Below are 19,039 nucleotides of genomic sequence, written 5' to 3'. Positions count from 1 at the left end.
CCCAGATTTGTAATACCAACTAAATAACATTTCTTGGATCTGACACTAAACCTCACACTACATTGGTTGTTCTTTTTTGGCTTCTTTAACAATCAAACTATGTTCCTCAGCGAATTCCAAGTCTCTCTTTCTGTTCTCTGTTTTTTCAGATGGATATGCATTTTCTCAAGAAGAACATGGGGTTGTTTCCCAGTCTCAAGTTGTCCGATCCTATGACACTACGAAGCAGAGAACTGGATCAGAATAACATGGTCTTTTTGCCTGAGCGGTGGCTGGAGTAATAAGATTGGGATCAATGCATCCACTGTTAATATGTCTTCGAGTAAGGTTGGCAACAGCAGCATAAACACTGGAAAATCCCTTTACTGTGGCCTTAGCCAACAAGTTTGCTATGTATGCTTCTTGCAGACTTTTGAGTGCACACTGGGGCCGGGGTATCATCATTTGAAATCAGCTGCGGTGTTCTGCCTAACATTTGTTTACGTTATTTATGAAACATTTGGCCGTGCTACACAAGGTGTAAAAACTGAAAACATTTTGGCTTTGCCTGCCATTTGGAATTAAAAAGTATATTGGAGAACGATCTGTAAACGCAGAAAAGTACAGAGGTTGTGTGTTCCATGAGAGGCCCGCCTTCGCTTTAATGCAAATAGGAGTGCTTGCATTTCCTGTTTTGTCATGGCCGGATTCAAGTGCACGGAGCTGCATATATAAAACTTGGCTAGTCCTTGCTGTTTATTTGAGCAAAATGTTCATGGAAAGGTAAAGGGGGGCAGGAAAATAAACATAATCATGGAGAATGTAGCAGAGCAAGAATAAGGCTGCAAGAGTGAACACTGCTAGCTTTTTTCAGAAAGAACAAGTATTGTAAGGTATCAAATATATCACAGCAATGTTGGCTGTTTACACACATATACACACATTACCTTCTGGCACAATATCTATCCATGACCCTAGTCAGCTGCATGGCAGGACAATGGGTGCTCTTTGCATGGTGTTCTCTTCAACTGTGCATCTGAAATGACGATTGCAATGCAGCCCTCTATTAATTGCTGGAGTGCATCAAAAGCAGGCTTCTTTTGTACATGAGCAACTAAATTCTGGTCTAGTAACTAATCATAGTCGTCACTATTCTAGTCACTCTGTGTTTATGTTCCATCATCCACAGAAGTATTCCCAAATCCTATGTGAATAATGCAAAGTAGCTCCTTACGAGGAGATCATGTGGATTTAGGCATTCTGTCCCCTTTTGCTCATACTGGCCTTTCTTTAAATGCTTTTTATAAAAAAAATAGCTGGTGCCTTAACATTCTCTGCTTGTGCAAATTATGAGAAGTTTTGAAAGGTTAAAGACAAGTTTGGTTTGGACTATCGTTGAGGTGCTTGAATTTCTGTACAAGATCAGTAAATAATGCAAATACTTCAGTACACATCACACTAGGGAATGAATCCACTTTAAATCCAGTTTCTGCCTGTTGCAGAATTCTAGGTTTTGTGTTTAGTGAGGCTGTTAAAAGGCTCCTCCCTGAACTACAAACCCCAGAATTTTGCAGGAGGCAGCAACCAGATTTAAATTGGATTCATTCTCTAGTATGATGAGGTAAAGGTGGAGCAGGAGAATAACCTGCTCTTATAGAAGTAAAAAGTGTGGAACTAAGCCTCTTCCTTGAGAAAGTTGAGAAGAGGCTGGGGACATCAAACAAGAATCAACTTGATACTAACTCAATACATCTCTATTTCTATTCATCACACAGGAAAATGGCTTAGACTTATTTCTATATTTGTTTTTTAATAAGTTTTGGAATCCAGGTGTCACCAGTTCAGGAAAATGGTTCCTATGAGATAGAATGCCATAAATGTGTAAAGATTGTACTATGAAATGGGATTAACATTCAGGTTTCCAGCTTGCTTCCAACAGGGCTTTATGACAAGGAGAAGTTCCCTCAACTGAAGCTTTTCCCTTTGTATGGTTGTAGTAATGCAAGGTGGTGGGTCTCCATGTGATATATTCCTGCCTGCTATGAAGCAATTAACAATATAGAAGGCCTCCCAGGAAAAAAAAAAAAAGGTTGGCCTACATGGCTAGTGTTGCAATCAGCCCTTGTTCACTGCTCCAAGGAGAGCTCGCAACACCATTCTTGTTCACTTTAGGAATCCTCATTTTAGTTTCCAGATGTGTTTTTGAAATCAGAAGAAATAGAGAATCCTTGCTGTATGTATTGCCGAAGGCTTTCATGGCCAGAACCACTGGGTTGTTGTTTGTTTTCCAGGCTGTATGGCCATGTTCCAGAAGTATTCCTGAAGCAAGATAATGCTTCTGGAACATGGCCATACAGCCCGGAAAACACACAACAGCCAAATCCTTGCTGTGTTCCTTGGCAAACTTTCAACATGAAGTGGACGTGCCATAGACTATACCTCAGTATCATGCATGACTCTCAGGAAAGCAAGAGATGAGTAGAGCCTGTAGTGTTTTTCTTCAGACAAGTTCTATTGATTTTAGTAGCCATGCCACATGTCCAAAAAACTTAAGATAAATACTGCTACAAACCTTCAGCCACTTTGTTCCAACATCACATGTACTGCACAGGATATATTAAAATGCTGCTGCTATGCTTTTTCCCTTTCACTGACCACCCTCTGGAAACTGTATTGGTTTAAATGCATCCAAAAAGATGTTCACATGTGAATATTTATGCTAATCAAGCCAAAGGAAATCAGCCATCTGAATCCCTTCCCAGCCTCATCTTTCTAGATGGCTTGAAATGAATCCTGGCAGTTGTCTGCCACCATTGCTCTCCTGTCACCTTCAAGACACAAAGATTTCTGTTACATCAGCATTTAATGGAGATTTCCTTGGACCATAACTGGAAGAAGAGGGAAATACCTCCATCTACCCTCAAGTTAACTTTGCAAATGGAAGGAAGGCAATAGTGCAGAAAGGAGAATTGGGTAGCAGTTTGCCAACAACTCTGGAAGTCAAGGGGCCAAATGTGTGGTGTAGGTGTGTTTAGATGAAAATATAATATTTTTAAAAAGGAACAAAAAGAAAAATCCTAACTAATGTTACAAATGAAGTAAAACAAATTGAGGTTGTCAGTCCAGTTGCATTTACAGGGAATTAGGTTAGAACTCTGTGAGATTTACTTCTGAGTAAGCATGCACAGGTCACATGGCAAATCTATTAGTATCCCTCTCTCCAAATGTAGATCTGATACCAAATGTTGATCTATGACTCTAGCGTCATCACTTTTATTCTCCCATATGGTTTTAAAACATCTTTTGCTTGATGAAGAAGCCAGTGGAGGTTTGAAAGCTTGCATAATGTATTTTGTATTTTTGAGGTGTCCCAACAACAGTATTGTTGTTTAGTGGATTTTGAATTTGTTTGCACTTTAAATTAGTTCACTTTAAATAGAACCATGGTTAACTGTTCATCCTTCGGACTGCCTTCCTATAATGACAAATACAAGTAGTATTGTGGAAATTGACCCTATTTCTTGCTGGAATTCAAGAATAGGGGCATTAGTGAAATGAAGACAACAGTTTATTTAGTAGTTCAGATATCCAGCATTCTGGCTGAGCAATCTTTCAATGAAGCGACATTTTATCTTTTATAGCACTTTGGGAAAACCTACTCAGCAACAACATATGATAAGAAAACACATTATTTTGAATTTTCTAAAGATTACCTAAAAGCTTCTTCCAAAATGCAACCAGAAAAGTTTTTCCCCCACCAATCTTCACTTACAATTTCCATATTGGTGATCAAGCATACAGAATTATGTTTTAACCATACTGTAGGTTGCTACTCAGGCAGGCTTATTTTCTTTCAACTTTTCCCTTTGTTTTGCTATCCATGCAAGAGATTCTGCAGGTAGCTGCTGTTTACCTTTCCTATTGTAGGCAGACATGTGTGGCTACAATAAAATAAACTAGAGCATGCATTCCCAGCTCATATTGTATTTATTGTATTGTTTACTATAGACATACTGCTGCAACTGGACACCAAGTCTGTGTTTTTATGCTTTGTTGCATGAAACAACACTTGCTTGGTTCTGCTTTGGTATATTGTTCTTTAAACATTGGTATATTTACTCCTTAAACTTTTCCCGAACCCCTATTTTTTCTCAGCAGTAAGCTTTTGTAGGATTAAACTGGAATTGTGCTGTTGCACTACTCTGCTTCCTTTAAGAAACAAAATTAAAAATGTTAAAAACATTGCTGGAGAACAGAGAAGAAACGTACAGCAATTCTTTTGGTGACTTGTGCAATACATTCCAGACAAAGATGGCATTTGCACAGTGCAATTGCAGTATAACACTGTTGTGTGATAAACTTCCCAGACTTGTTAAGGTAAAAAAATTAAGGGGTGGAGATATTTAACTTATTGTTAATCCCAATTGGAACAAAGCTATTCAAGCCATTGCATTTCCTGCATGTTGGCTCAGCATTGAACAAGTGATCCAGTCTAGCTGGAACTCACCAGCAGGATTCCAGACAACGAAAAATAAAGAGTTGTTGTAAAAACAATGACAGGACATGTGAAATGCCCTGTATGTTTAAAAGCATCATGCCAAATATGACTGGCATAGTTGAAGATTATGAAACAAAATACACATAAAATACTGAAATACTGAAATAAGGCCCTCAAGAACTTCTCTGGATTTTGCTTGGGATGTAAGAGCTTGCCCGGTGTTCTTACAGAGACTTGTGGCAAGTAGAGTAATATTGATTCATATCTCCATACTATGGATATTATACTCTGAAAAAAAATTACCAATGCAAGAAAGCAAATATAATTGCATGCATACCATAGTGTGCGCTCTCTCTTTCTTGCTCTCTTATGCTCTTTCTCAGCTTCTTCAAAATGACTTTTCCTCTCCAACCTCAGTTATTTGCTTGATACAGCAAAGTGAAGAGTGTTAAGAAAGAGTGGCTGTTGATTGACATGATTTGTTTTACTTGCAAAGGCTATGGGGGTTGTGTCATTTTGACCTGTCTTGAAATTGAGGTCACTCAGTGTCCAATTCAAGTCCTCCCCAGAGTGACTGGGTGGTGTGAACTGAGCTACGTGTGTTAAGTATCAGCTCAGCAGAAATTACACATGAGGTTTGTTGCAGAACTATATAATGTGTGACATTAGAACTGGTGGGTCAAACTTTTGTCAGCCCTGGAAGACTTTAATCTGAATCTAGGTTAACCCTACAGAACACACCCAGGTCGAGGCCTGACAGCCTTCCTGTCCTCTAGAGGCATTATCAGACATGCATCTGTAATAGTATTGAATTCCTTAACTCATCATCTTCATGAGTCGGGCCAATGGCAAATGCAAAGGCATATCCCAGCCGTATTATCAGCCGCATGAAAAATGGCCTTTGTGGAAACGTGTTCAACATCCAGTTGCTGAAATGCATAGAGCGGCAGAAGTCACCTTTGAAAATGTCGCAGGAAAAGGTTATCAACTCGACAGGGTACTGGAGCAGAATAAGCTAAAGATTTCTGCTTGACAGTCTGGATTAACAATTCCATGTTGATCAAAAAAATAATAACGTAGGAGTGGGGAGAAGGCAAGGAAGGGAGAGGGTTTTGGCAGCCGTCTGCATTGACCGCCAGGCAGGTTTGCTGGAACATTCTGGGAAGAAGTCGATGTCTGCATTCATTCCCTTGTTAAAAAAACAGATATGATTTCTTCCTTTGGATCAATATGATGTGCTGCTTAGATTTGTTGTACAAAAGATGCCATTTCTTTAACAACTGTCTTGTCACAAATTAGAAACCACGGAGCCGGGTCTGAGTCAAGTTCTGCTGAGAAATCCGTTGACGTTTTCTGTTCCTTGACAGGGCTTCGGGTCTTGCTGTAGGGAGCTTCCCGAGGAAGTCAATAACAACTTGTCAAGAAATTGCTAATAAATCTATTGGAGTCAAGGCCAATGGCTAATGTACCTAAAAGGATTTTTTTAATGAGTGTGAAACAAATGTGAAGTATGGGCTGTGAATTAAAATAACCCTGGTCATTGTCTTCGGCTGGACCACACACTTTTTAATGGATGCAAAAACTTTAAGTAATAATCTATAGTTTGTTTTCGGTTCACAGCCAACAGTTTTAAACAGCAGATGCAGAAGCAAAGTCTCCAGTTACTGCAGCCACTTTATTATCAGAACAAGGAAAACTCTGTTTACCAAGAGAGGAATGGTTGTTATCCTAAATAATTAAAAACAAACCAAGGGTTGACAAAATAGTGTGTTGCATCTTGAGTTACGTGTGGTTCTTCTCTGCCCTGCACACAACCCATACAGCATTTCTTAGATGCACCATAGAGCATTTTACTCATTGGCAATTTAAATTGGGAGGTAACTTTCCTCCAGGAAAAAAAGTACAATATGGCTGTTAAAGAAAGGAAGACTTAGGCCAGATCTACTCTGCCATGCAAAATCCAGATAATAATAATAATAATAATAATAATAATAATAATAATAAGGATTGTCGATGTTGCAATCCCAGGTGACAGCAGGATTGAAGAGAAACAACTGAAAAACCTGACACAATATGAGGATTTAAAGATCAAACTGCAAAGGGATCTGCACACATTATTCGCCGATACATCACACAGTCGTAGACATTTGGGAAATGTCAGACGTGTGATCCAATACAACAGCCAGCAGAGTGATCTTGTCTGCTGTGGACCCATCTTGTTGTGTTTCAGATAATAATAATAAACTTTATTCGTATTCCGCCCTATCTCCCTGAGGGGACTCGGGGTGGATTCCAGCATAACAATGGCAAACATTCAATGCCTACATAAAACACACGATACTAACAAAAAATCCCAGAAAGCCTCCACATAGAAAAGTAACATTAAATCCTAACATCAAATTAAGATCTAACATCAAGTAAATTAAACCTGACATCAATAAATTAAATTACACGTAATTGGACAAAATTATACAATTCTCAGATGATTTGCACTGAACTGGATTAAATGGCAGTGTAGACTCATATCCTCTTCAAAGCAGATAATGTGGATTATTTGCTTGGATAATCTGGGTTATATGGCAGTGTAGAAGGAGCCTTGTTGTTCTTCATGTCTACTACATTATATTCAACGAGTTGGTAATGTGGACTTAAAACAGTGCCAGGTCCAGAGACCTCTTCTTCCTTGAGTGTAGTCCTTCTCAGATATGCAATAGTGCCATACTAATAGCAGTAGAATCATAGTGTTGGGAGAGACCTCATGGGCCATCCAGTCCAACCCCCTGCCCAGAAGCAGGGAAATTGCATTCAAAGACAAACCAACTTCTCCCTGAACATGCAATATTCCCACATATTTCCTTCTGTCAACTTTATTGAGGCTCCAATCATTAGCTAGAAGTGATACGCCGTCTGTATAACACTTTTGATTCCACAGTCTTCTTTATTCGTCTTTTTTTTAAAAAAAAAAACCTTGTTTACAGTGTACACTCTTCTTTTTATTGTACATTCCTTGCTGTTCTTTTATTCATTCCATGTTCACATATAGTCTAGTCTAATAAAGAGAAAAAATGTGTAGTACGGGGTCTGCGGGGAAGGCCATGAATATGTTTCAAGTTGCAATTGGGGAGGCGTGGACAAGTGAGCCAGTAGGGGCAACACCCGAAATACTCTGCTTTTATGTATTCTTTCACAAACTGTAATAATTTGTAATGTTCCTGTGTAAACAAGCAAGACCTAACTGTATAATTTCCATATGGACTTGGCTTTATTCTACATTGCATTCATGTAAATAAAAAGCCTTACCTTTATTTTGAAAAAAAATATATGAGAAATTATTGTCTTCTCTTTTAGTTTGAAATTCCAAGCATCCTATAAAAAAAAAAACAAATTAAATGTATAGTGGTTGTTACAGCCTGCTTATTGCTTCAAGTACTGCAATCAGTGATACTGAAATTTAATTATTTAATTTATTTATTTATGGCATTTCTACCCCACCTTTCTTCAATCCAGACGCGACTCAAGGCGGCTTTACAGCCAGGCAACCATTTGATGTGCAGCTGGCATAACAAGGGAGTTGTATACTCCCTTTACGCCACTACAGTGAGCAATCTGGAAGCTTCTGAGCAATCTTTGAAGGCAACCCCGCATTGTAGTAATCTATGTGGGATGTAACCAGAGTATGGACTACCGTGGCCAAGTCTAACTTCCCAAGTTATAGGTGCAACTGGTGCACAAGTTTTAATTGTACGAACGCTCCCCTGGCCACCACCATAACCTGGGGTTCCAGGCTCAGCTATGAGTCCAGGAGAATTCCCAAGCTGCAAACCTGCATCTTCAGGGGGAGTGTAACCCCATCCAACACAGGCTATAACCCTGTGAGGCTGAAATTTTTCAAAGAAGGTCAAGAAATTCACTGCAAAATTTCTTTTGTTGGAGAATTTCAGCCCTCATTTTCCCTCTCCCCCTGAAATATTCTGTACAATTCCCTTGACTTTTTCCCCACCCAATGACAGCAAATAGAATTTTAGGTACAGATTGGTAGATTAGAATCATAGAGTTGGAAGAGTCCTTGTGGGCCATCCAGTCCAATCTCCTGCCAAGAAGCAGAAAAAAACCCAAATTGAAAGCACCCCCCAACAGATGGCCATCGAACCTCTGTTTAAAAGCCTACAAAGAAGGAGCCTCCACCACACTCCAGGGTAGAGAGTTCAACTGCTGAATAGCTCTCACAGTTGGGAAGTCCTTCCTAATGTTCAGGTGGAATCTCCCTTCCTGTAGTTTGAAGCCATTATTCAATGTCCTAGTCTCCAGGGCAGCAGAAAACAAGCTTTCTTGAACAAAGCACTGCGCTTAGTTCCTGCTCATTCAGTTTCTTCTAGGAAGCCAATTGCTCTTTGAGTTTCTCGTTTCTGGAAATCCAAAATCTGAAAAAAACCTTTAAAAACACAAAACTTGCTACATCCCTTCTGCCTTTGAGGAATGGGGGCTAGTTACACATCTGGCCCTGCTGAGTTTTTCTTAAGGATCCCTTGCTCCATCAGTCAGAAGTTTGATGAGGGAAAAGAAATGGAGAGAGAGTTCTGAGTCATTTGGATTGACTTATACAACCACCCCACACACACACACACACACACCCTGTAAAAAGGCATGTATTGGGAGGGAAAATCCAAAGGTACTTGGCTGCCAAAGGCAAAGGGAATGCTGCAAAGCTCAGGCTGCCTAGCTAATGCACATTGTGCTTGCCTTAGCCCAGCAGTGGTCGAATTGGGGTGTGAGCATGGTATGTACTGGCCGGGTATCTCGAGATTTACAACATTCCCTGAAAAGATGTGGAAAATCAGGGGAGAAGATAGAACTGTCCAAGGTTCCTGGAGGACTAGTGCAGACCCTCAGTCTTCCACAATCACCTAGTCTAAAGTAGTCCCTTTTTCCAGACCCCACCCTGGCATGGAGGGAAGGCAATTTCTCTGCTGGTTTGGGAGCTGCCATCATTACTTTCATTCTCATTTAAGCCACTGAGTAGGAGCCCCCAGTGGTGCAGTGGGTTAAACCACTGAGTTGTTGAACTTGCAGGTCGCCGGTTTGAATCCGGGGAGCGGTGTGAGCTCCCGCTGTTAGCACCAGCTTCTGCCAAGCTAGCAGATCGAAAGCATGCAAAAGTGAGTAGATCAATAGGTACTAATCCTGCAGGAAAGTAACGACTCTCCATGCAGTCATGCTGGCCACATCATCTTAGAGGTGTCTATGAACAACACTGGCTCTTCGGCTTACAAATGGAGATGGACACCAACTCCCAGAGTCGGACACGACTGGACTTAATGTCAGGGGAAAACCTTTACTTAGAAACATAAAAGTAGAAAATGCCAGGGAAAATTGGGATGTCAGGCTTGTAAATATTCATTTATTTGGGTTTCTTGACTCAGAAATGGCAGTTCTAGAGGTACAATGTCCTTTGAGGGGGGAGTAGGGGACCACTAGAAGATCACACTTTCCCACCTATGCCTTATCAATTCACTATGTGTGTGTTACAATTTTATTATTTTACAGGTCCAATATTGACAGTTTCTTTTTTAAAAATTAGCTAACGTGTACAATAGGTAATATAGGGACAAAAATAAACACTTGACAATCTTAAGAAGTATTATTGTAAGTCGCCCTGAAATCTGGAGTCCTCACCAGATACATGATCAACTGATGACCTCATAGATAGATAGATAGATAGATAGATAGATAGATAGATAGATAGATAGATAGATAGATAGAAATGTGGTGTCCAGGTTCCCAAAGAATCAGCTCATGAATTCATGAATAAAAGGCAGGAGATTAGAAGTTGTTCTCCTAACTTCATGGTAATGACCTTTTTTGGCAGGATTGCCACAAGGCCAGTCCAAGCATAACATGGAACCTACCACAAAATATGTGCAGCTCATATTTGCTTCTAGTTTACTGGGCTGGGGAACAGGAAGACATGCCATGGCTGGAAAGGCAAACAGATGTATAGGCCCTGGAATATTTAACAGCAATGCCTGTAAATTTGCCTGCTTCTGGAATCCCTGCCTCAGCACTCGTGAGCAAATGATGTACGGTAGTCTGATGAAAGCAAGAAACAAGTAGCCAACTGGGAATGAGCTGGTGTTGTTCAAAGAGCAAGTGAAGACTTCATTCGCAACAAAACACAATCTTTTGGAAAACAGTAAAATCCTGAAGGTGCCTGTTCTCAAAATCCAAGTAGGGTCAGGCCTAGTTAGTACTTGGAAGGGGGACTGCCATGGGATACCAAGGGAATGGCAAACCATCTTCAATTGCCTTGCCTAAGAAAACTGTATAGGATTCATGGGGCCAGCATAAGTCAATAAGTGGTCTGGCAACACATGTACAAATACACAATGCATGTATAGCACCTTCCCTACTTGTATTACATCATATTATTCTCATCACTTCATTGCTTTTTATTGGAAAGTCCATAATCTATTGGAAATTCCAGTGCACCATAACCTTATTGCAAAAAGTAAAAATGATGCCACTTCTATTTGGCAAAATGTGAATTTCTATGAACATAGAGGCCACTTGAAAAACCACATGTCAAGAATGGTTTTTGTTTGTTTGTTTTGTTTGTTTGTTTGTCATGTCAGGAGTGACTTGAGAAACTACAAGTCGCTTCTGGTGTGAGAGAATTGACCGTCTGCAAGGACGTTGCTAAGGGGATGCCCGGATGTTTGTTTTTTATGTTTTGTCATCCTTGTGGGCGGCTTCTCTCATGTCCCCGCATGAGGAGCTGGAGCTGATAGAGAGAGCTCATCCGCTCCCTCAAGAATGGTGTGACCTTGTTAGAAACCAAACCTTAAGACAAGTGATATTCATAAAACATTAATGTAATAGCTCACAGGTAGCCCAGCTGTTAAACTGAGAACCATGTCTTTAAACAGCCAAGGATAAAGACAGGCCGCTACAAAAATATATCTGGTTAGCAAAGGATGGTTGTTTGAAGTAGAATTTGCAGTTGTAATTGCTGTTGCCCAAAAAGCTATAGGTAAAGGTAAAGGTTTTCCCTTGACATTAAGTCCAGTTGTGTCTGACTCTGAGGGTTGGTGCTCATCTCCATTTCTAAGCCGAAGAGCCATGTTGTCTTTAGATACCTCCAAGGTCATGTGGCCAGCATAACTGTATGGAGCACTGTTACCTTCCCGCCAGAGTGGTACCTATTGATCTACTCACATTTGTCTGTTTTCGAACTGCTAGGTTGGCAGGGGCTCATGCCGCTCCCTGGATTTGAACCCGCGACCTTTCAGTTAGCAAGTTCAGCAGCTCAGCGGCTTAACCCACTGCAGCACCGGGTGCTCCTAAAGATATAGACTCCCTTAAAACATGCACTCAAGAAACAAAACAAAGTAGTCTTCTTTGAAAAACAACGTATCTGGTTTACTAACAAACTTGCACGTTCATATTCACCATACGGGCACATAGTCTTGAAATGTCTTTAAGTATATCTGTACTCACTCAAGTCCATGAGCACACACATCCACCTCCAATGAATTGGTAAGGAGACTTGCTACTTTGAAATCCATGAACACAGATCTATCTCATTGAAGTCGAAAAGTACATCAAAGAGGTAACTCCTCCCATATCAAAGAGATAAGTCAACATACACATAGAATCAACATACACATAGAATGCAGGCTAACAATTATATACATTAACAAACAGTTAGTGGAGACAGTCCCATTTCCCCTGTTATTGCATCATGTTATTGATATCCATATATAAATATGTGAGAGGAAATCATAGGGAGGAGAAGACAAGCTTTTTTTTTTTTTTTTTTTTTTTTTGCTGCCCTGGAGACTAGGACGCAGAACAATGGCTTCAAACTACAAGAAAGGAGATTCCATCTGAACACTAGGAAGAACTTCCTGACTGTGAGAGCTGTTCAGCAGTGGAACTCTCTGCCCCAGAGTGTGGTGGAGGCTCCTTCTTTGGAGGCTTTTAAGCAGAGGCTGGATGGTCATTTGTTGGGGATGCTTTGAATGTGATTTTCCAGCTTCTTGGCAGGGGGTTGGACTGGATGGACCATGAGGTCTCTTCCAACTCTATGATTCTATGATTCTATTCTCTTTCACTGATGTAATTTTGCTAGAAGATAGACAAGACTGTGTTCATTTTTTAGTTGGAAAGGTTTAGCAAGAGGGAAAGATCATTCCAGTTAACAACAATTAGAGCCAGTTGTTTTGTGGCCTCACAAACATACTGGGTGGTTTCATTGGAAGATCTTCCAGATGTAATTTTGGCAGTCATGCATCCATTCAGAAAACATCTGTAGGGTGGCTTCCCATTTTGACCATTTTCAGGAATGGGCTGAGATAATGCCATTCTCCACTGACTTCAGGCTTTTTCATTTTCCAGTGAAGATAATAATTAAAAATTAAACCTCTTGAGATTTGGAGAGAGGCAATGGATCAGGAGGAGGCCAAACAGCCTAGCTTCTAGTTCAAAAATACATTCCAGCATCCGAAATGTAACTCAGAATTTGCAGAGATCAAAAATAAGCTAATTTGAGTTACAGGAGTGCACTCTTTCACCTTCCTTTTCTTTCTCCCTCCCTCTCATCTTATTAAAAAGGAAAGATACAAGGTAACTGAATATATATCATCGTTCATTCCCAAATCCTGTTCCTCCAAGTGTTTTGAACTTCAGATCCCTAAATTCGGCATCATTCGTCAAAGTGTCCAAGGCTGGTGGGAGTGAAGTCAAAAAACTCGGATGTCCAAAATTTGGGAACCATTGATTATCAAATTGTTTACATTGTATTCTTCAGACTTTTATGATGGGTATAAAGAGAATGGCATGAGGAAAATATTCCTGCTTACAATAAAAGCATTAATTTTTTTAAAAAAATCCTGCTCTGGAAAGAAAGTTTTAATTTTGATTGAACTCCACTTCTCAAAGTATACTTTCTGATTTCTCCATGTGTTCCCATTTTTACCTTCCATTAATGCCCTCTGAAAATTTAAATGCACTACTGTGTTACAGATATAATTATTTCTTTCCTATACAGTTAAAGATAATTTGGTTTCTAGTCTGAAACTTTAATTTTAAGAAAGAGAGAAAAATTATTGTTTTGTAGACATGTCTTGTTTGGAGTATGTTGTTTATGCTCAAACTTCTTTGCAATCAGTGATTTCCAGCAATGCCACAGAAGTAGTGGGCTTGAGTCCACAAAAATGTCTGCCAAATATACCTTGCTAGTCTTTAAGGCAGAGCTGTACAAACTGTGTGTTGTGACATGTTTGTGTGTTGGCTGTGGTATATAGGTGTGTTGCATGACTATAACAAGAAACCTCTGAATTGATGTGAAATAAGCAATAAGCCATATATTGTGTAGCTGCGGTGGTGCAATGGATTCAACCCCTGTGCTGACTGAACTGCTGACCTGAAGAACGGAGGTTCAAATCCGCGAGCTGTTAGTTCCAGCTTCTCATGCAGGGACATGAGAGAAGCCTCCCACAGGATGGTAACACATCCGGGCGTCCCCTGGGCAACATCCTTGCAGACGGCCAATTCTCTCACACCAGAAATGGCTCCAATTCACCTCTGACACAATGATAGTCATTTTTTCAAAAATATAAATGAAAGGTCTTCATGGGATATGTTTTGTCCCCATTCATTTCACTTTTATAATTTATGTATGTGCCTGTATCTCTTACAGGGGTTGGTTTAACATGCAGTTGCCAGTAATACTGAATTACTGTGTCACAAAATGATGCATGTCTAAAAAGTTTGTCACCAGCATTGGGGGGGGGGGGGGGCTCCTGGCTGTCAGTTCCAGCTTCCCATGCAGGGGCATGAGAGAAGCCTCCCACAGGATGGTAACATATCCAGGCATCCCCTGGGGAACATCCTTGCAGACAGCCAATTCTCTCACACCAGAAACAAAATGTTTGGAAATGTCTGAAAAGCTCAGCTTTAAGGCGTCTCATGACTTTTTGTTGGTTTTGGTGCTCCAGCTTAACACAGCTACTCCATTTGGGAAGATGAATCATTCTGGGAACTGTTCCGAAAAGTAACTTCTTCCAAGCTCTGATGAGCCTTTTGTTGATTTTTTTTTTTACGTGGAAAGGTTAGAATGAAATGGCTGTGGTCTGATAAGAGAGCCTTTACCTTTATCACCAATTTCTGGACTACAATTGAACCAAATTATTTGCACTTTAAAACAGAATCTTTGGTTCAGGAAGAACATAGATACAACATAGAAAGCCACTGACCACCAACTAGAAATTCTAAGGCAAAGCCAGTGAACTTGACTGAGTGGGCTCCAAGATTTGATATATTTTCAGTCAAAGAAGAACAGTTCATGAGTTCTGGAAAATTCCCCCTTGCTAACTGTGCTTCCTTACCTTGCCCAATGTGAAAAACAGCAGTTGCTTCTAATCTTTTATGACGAGTATGAAGGCAGCAGCAAAAAGGAACTTCTCTCCCCCCCCCCCCCCCACACACACACACACATACACACGCACACATACATGGGTGGGATTTATAGTTGGGGGGGGGAGTATTCTGAGCTAATCTTGAAAGGCAAGAACACCTCCAAGCAAATTAATTTAGTATTTTAGCTGAGGAAAAAAATTAATGCAATCCTGCTTCTCAATTAATTTAGACATAAAGACCACTATCAGACTGTAGCTGATAAGGAGAGCTGAAGGAATGCTCCAAATTCTCCTGAAGAGCCAACAATAAAGGGCTTTATGCTTTCTTTTTAAAATATTGTCATTAAACCCCCACCTTAGCTCCCCACCCCCAACAAAAATTCAGAATAGAATTTGAGAGTTTGCCTCCCCATTGCAGTCTTGTATCCAAATATGAGCTGCTTATATTCAGAAGAAAAGAACAATGTATAGTGCCTTCCACCCAGCAAAAACCATTCCTTACAGTGTCTTCGTAAGCTCTACTTAAAATAGGAAGATTTATATTTTATTGGGATTTTCATCCCACCCCCCACCCCCCCAAGCACTGAATAGATATCTTTAAATAGACTGTCATGACCTGTTACTATCTCCTCTGAAAATTATCCAGTTAAAGAATTCACAGGTTCCTCTTTAAATGACAAATGCTTCCTAAATGATGAGGACCTTAAGTCAATTCAGGAAGTTATCCACATTACAACCTCCGTATCCACTTGGGATACAGTTCAAGACCCCATCTACACTGCCACATAATGCCATTTGAAATGGTCAGTGTAGACTTATATAATGCATTATCTGAGTTTACACTGACCATACAGTGCTGTTTCAAACTGCATTATATGGCAGTGTAGATATGGCCCAAGACACCTGTCATAGATACCTGAAACTGCACATAATAGTGAAACTTTCAGGCAAATCACACTTTCTCAACCTCAGAGGAAAGCAATGGCGAACTTCCTTCAAATCTTACCCTGAAAACCCTGGAATATGTTCTACCTTAGGATCACCAGAAGTTGGAAAGAATTTGAAGGCACACATGAAGAAACAACACCACAATGGTTGAAACTGTGTTGGTTAGTCCCAGTTGGAGGATATCCATTGAATCATTTACTGAATTGTAAGTCAATACATAAATAAGTTTAAATCTGAGGTACAGTATGTGAATGTAGGAAAAGCAACAAAGCTTGCAAAAATTATGAGACGTTCAGATCTCTTGGCTGTGCTGACTGGGGAATTCTTGGATGTCTTGTCCAAAAAAGTAGACTTGGGTTGAACAAGTAGAGAGCCGTTTGCTGTAAAGCAGAACATATGGCCACTCTATGTTATTGTTTCTGCTGTGAAGGAGATATTGTGAACAATCCTGCTGCCAATGTCTTCTCTGAGGATGAGACAATGTGTTAGTCAATATAAATGATCCATCAGCATTTGTTCAGTTGGAAATATTTCAACAGCTGTTGACAGTAAGTTTCCAGACAGAACTAAATATATTGTGCAAGCCAACAAGGTCAGAAGCAATCCATTTGTACTGTAGCAGAGCCTTGTACTCCAGTTACAAGCACAGGGAACTTGAAATCCTCAAAAATGGGATACACCCAAAATGGGAGTGGTAAACAAGTATTTTATCTGATAATAGTTCACTGTCAAACCAGACCATACTCCAGGAAATAATGCCCAGCTGCTCATTGGAGGGAAGGATATTAGAGGCAAAGATGAAGTACTTGGCCACATAATGAGAAGACAGGAAAGCTTGGAGAAAATAATGATGCTGAAGAAAATAGAAGGAAAAAGGAAGAGGGGCCGACCGAGGGCAAGATGGATGGATGGTATCCTTGAAGTGACTGGCTTGACCCTGAAGGACCTGGGGGTGGCAACAGCTGACAGGGAGCTCTGTCATGGGCTTGTCCATGAGGTCACAAAGAGTCAGAAGTGACTGAACGAATAAACAACAACAGTTCAGTGTTGAGATAATCTATGCTTTCAGAAGCACCAATGTACAAGACCTGGGCCAGCTATTGTGTATTTCTAGTCTGAGGACAACTTCTACTGAATGTCCATGTATGGATATTTAGGTACATGGAATGATTAAATTCATGGCAATCATTTTTAATGTATGAATCATAGATTTCAGACAGGTTGTCAAGGTTTATAAGGCTGTCAGTTGTACATATCCCATCTTTTCATGGATGAGAATAAATCCCTGGCTTGAATAATATATGAGTTTGGCATTTCCAATAACAAGATGAGGTTGTACATATGGTGTCATGGAACAAGCAAGAAATAAGTCCTTTCCTGTCCAAGCTTCATGGTGTCAAGTCTAGGACACTGCATAGAGTCTTAACAGACTGCAGAGAAGAAGAGTAAAAAAGGAATTAACTACACAGCCATTTAGCTATTTATTTATACAAACATTGGATTAAGATTCTGTGGCAGTGTTGAAGCTCTGACTTAAGGGAGACATAAATCTGATGGGTGTAAACACCAAGGGGGGAAAAGAATTTGTTTAGGGTGGTCCAAGAATTACTATTACTACTAAGTAATGGGAATGAAATGGAGCAGACAAAAAAGATGGCTACTCTCCATTTCCTAAACTATGAGTCACTGGTGGTGGAATAGCTCAAATCCAGGATACAGGAAGGAGTCCCACTTTTTCAAGGGGATGGTTGTGACGACCTCTGAGATGATACATGTCGTATGACATATGTATAATAGAAACATAGATCAGAACTACATATCTGTAGTCATACAAACATGCAGACATACTGACCAGCTCTTGGAAAATTTAGGGTGGGATCTTGCATTGAAGAGATGTGGTTTAACTTCACATTCAAGAGTTAGGCTTCAGTTGCACTATGCCGCATGGTTAAAGAATTGTAATTGTGCTCAGCCAAATGCACGTCCCTCAATAATGTTCAATGTGGAACTGTATGCAACCATTTAGCCATGTGCAACATGCAGTGATATTAAATTTGAAACATGGAAGAATGTGCAAGAACATCATATGATAATCTTTAGCCCCCCATCTTGTTCTCAGGTTCTGGTGCTGAGATGTTTCTGACTTTATAATCTTTTTAAGATGAGTATTTGCATGTAAAATTTACCATAATTTCCTGACAGTATCTAATCTGTATGAAATCTGATCCTTTAATGTAATTTGCCTCCTGTATGTTACTGCAATATTTTTTTCCAGAGGAATTTTAGGAGAAAGCCAGGTTTTTAACAGGTTGCCTTTTCAGGAATTGTTAGACATTCATATGTGCCAAACTATATGCGCACCAAAGATCAGCTCTTGTGTGGAAATACCTCAAGGATGTTTATTCTAGTGAATGAGTGAGCCCCATGCGTCTTTACAAAGAGAAAATGTTAATGTTCAAATTTGCACCCTGAAGTATACGTTGTTTGGAACATTACAACAGAAGGTGCTCAGTGAAGATTGTTTGCACATCATGTATTTACAGTCAGAGTGAAAATAACTTTGCCAGCTCAATCTTCAGTCGCTAGCCTATATAGTCAATCTGCTGTTTACTTACTCTATTTGTTTTCCTGGTCTCCACTAACTATCAACACAAAACAAAAGCCCACCACCACAGTAGACTCTTTCTTGCATAAATGGGGATTTGACAAAGCATTTTGCTTACAAGACAAATTACATTACCGAGAAAGGATTTGAAGTATTACTTGGTGACATGAGCAAAGCCAGTCTTCCATGAGACAAAATGAGGCACACTTAACCATCCACATTCAATAGGGTTAGGAGCACAGGGCCATCTCAAAAGTGAAAAAAAAACATGCATTTTTAATTTATTTATTTATTTCCTGCATTTGTAACCCGCCCTTCTCACCCCTGAGGGGGGGACTCAGGGCGGCATTAAAAGAATTGACAATTTGTACTTGAGAGAATATATCTCTAGGAATCCCTAGATCCTCCAGCATGAATCTATGACCAACTTTCAGCAGAAGTTGACTATAGACTTGCTTTGGAGGAGTAGAGTGAACGTTTTAAATCAAATAATCAAATAAATAATCAAATGTACAATAGTGAAAACAACAAATGTGAAGGGCCAACTGTAATAGATTGTGGATGTTGTGAAAGAGCGGTAAATTATTACCTGTT

The 19,039-nt window shown here is 39.9% G+C and overlaps 1 protein-coding gene across 4 annotated transcripts in view; it reads left to right on the top strand.

Moving 5' to 3' along the window:
* ATP8A2 (ATPase phospholipid transporting 8A2) overlaps positions 1-580 on the top strand; it is a 438,434-nt gene extending 437,854 nt beyond the window's left edge. For all 4 annotated transcript variants that reach the window (XM_067466581.1, XM_067466582.1, XM_060770914.2 and 1 more), the window contains one exon: positions 150-580. In XM_067466581.1, the coding sequence (XP_067322682.1) occupies positions 150-247 (98 nt within the window). In that variant the 3' untranslated portion in view covers positions 248-580. The remainder of the gene's footprint in view (positions 1-149) is intronic.
* The last annotated feature ends 18,459 nt before the right edge of the window (positions 581-19,039 follow it).

The sequence above is a fragment of the Anolis sagrei genome, chromosome 3, assembly GCF_037176765.1.
Source record: "Anolis sagrei isolate rAnoSag1 chromosome 3, rAnoSag1.mat, whole genome shotgun sequence".
Taxonomy (NCBI): domain Eukaryota; kingdom Metazoa; phylum Chordata; class Lepidosauria; order Squamata; family Dactyloidae; genus Anolis; species Anolis sagrei.
The sequence above is the reverse complement of the archived record's forward strand: the minus strand, read 5'-3'. Positions and strand labels throughout refer to the sequence as shown.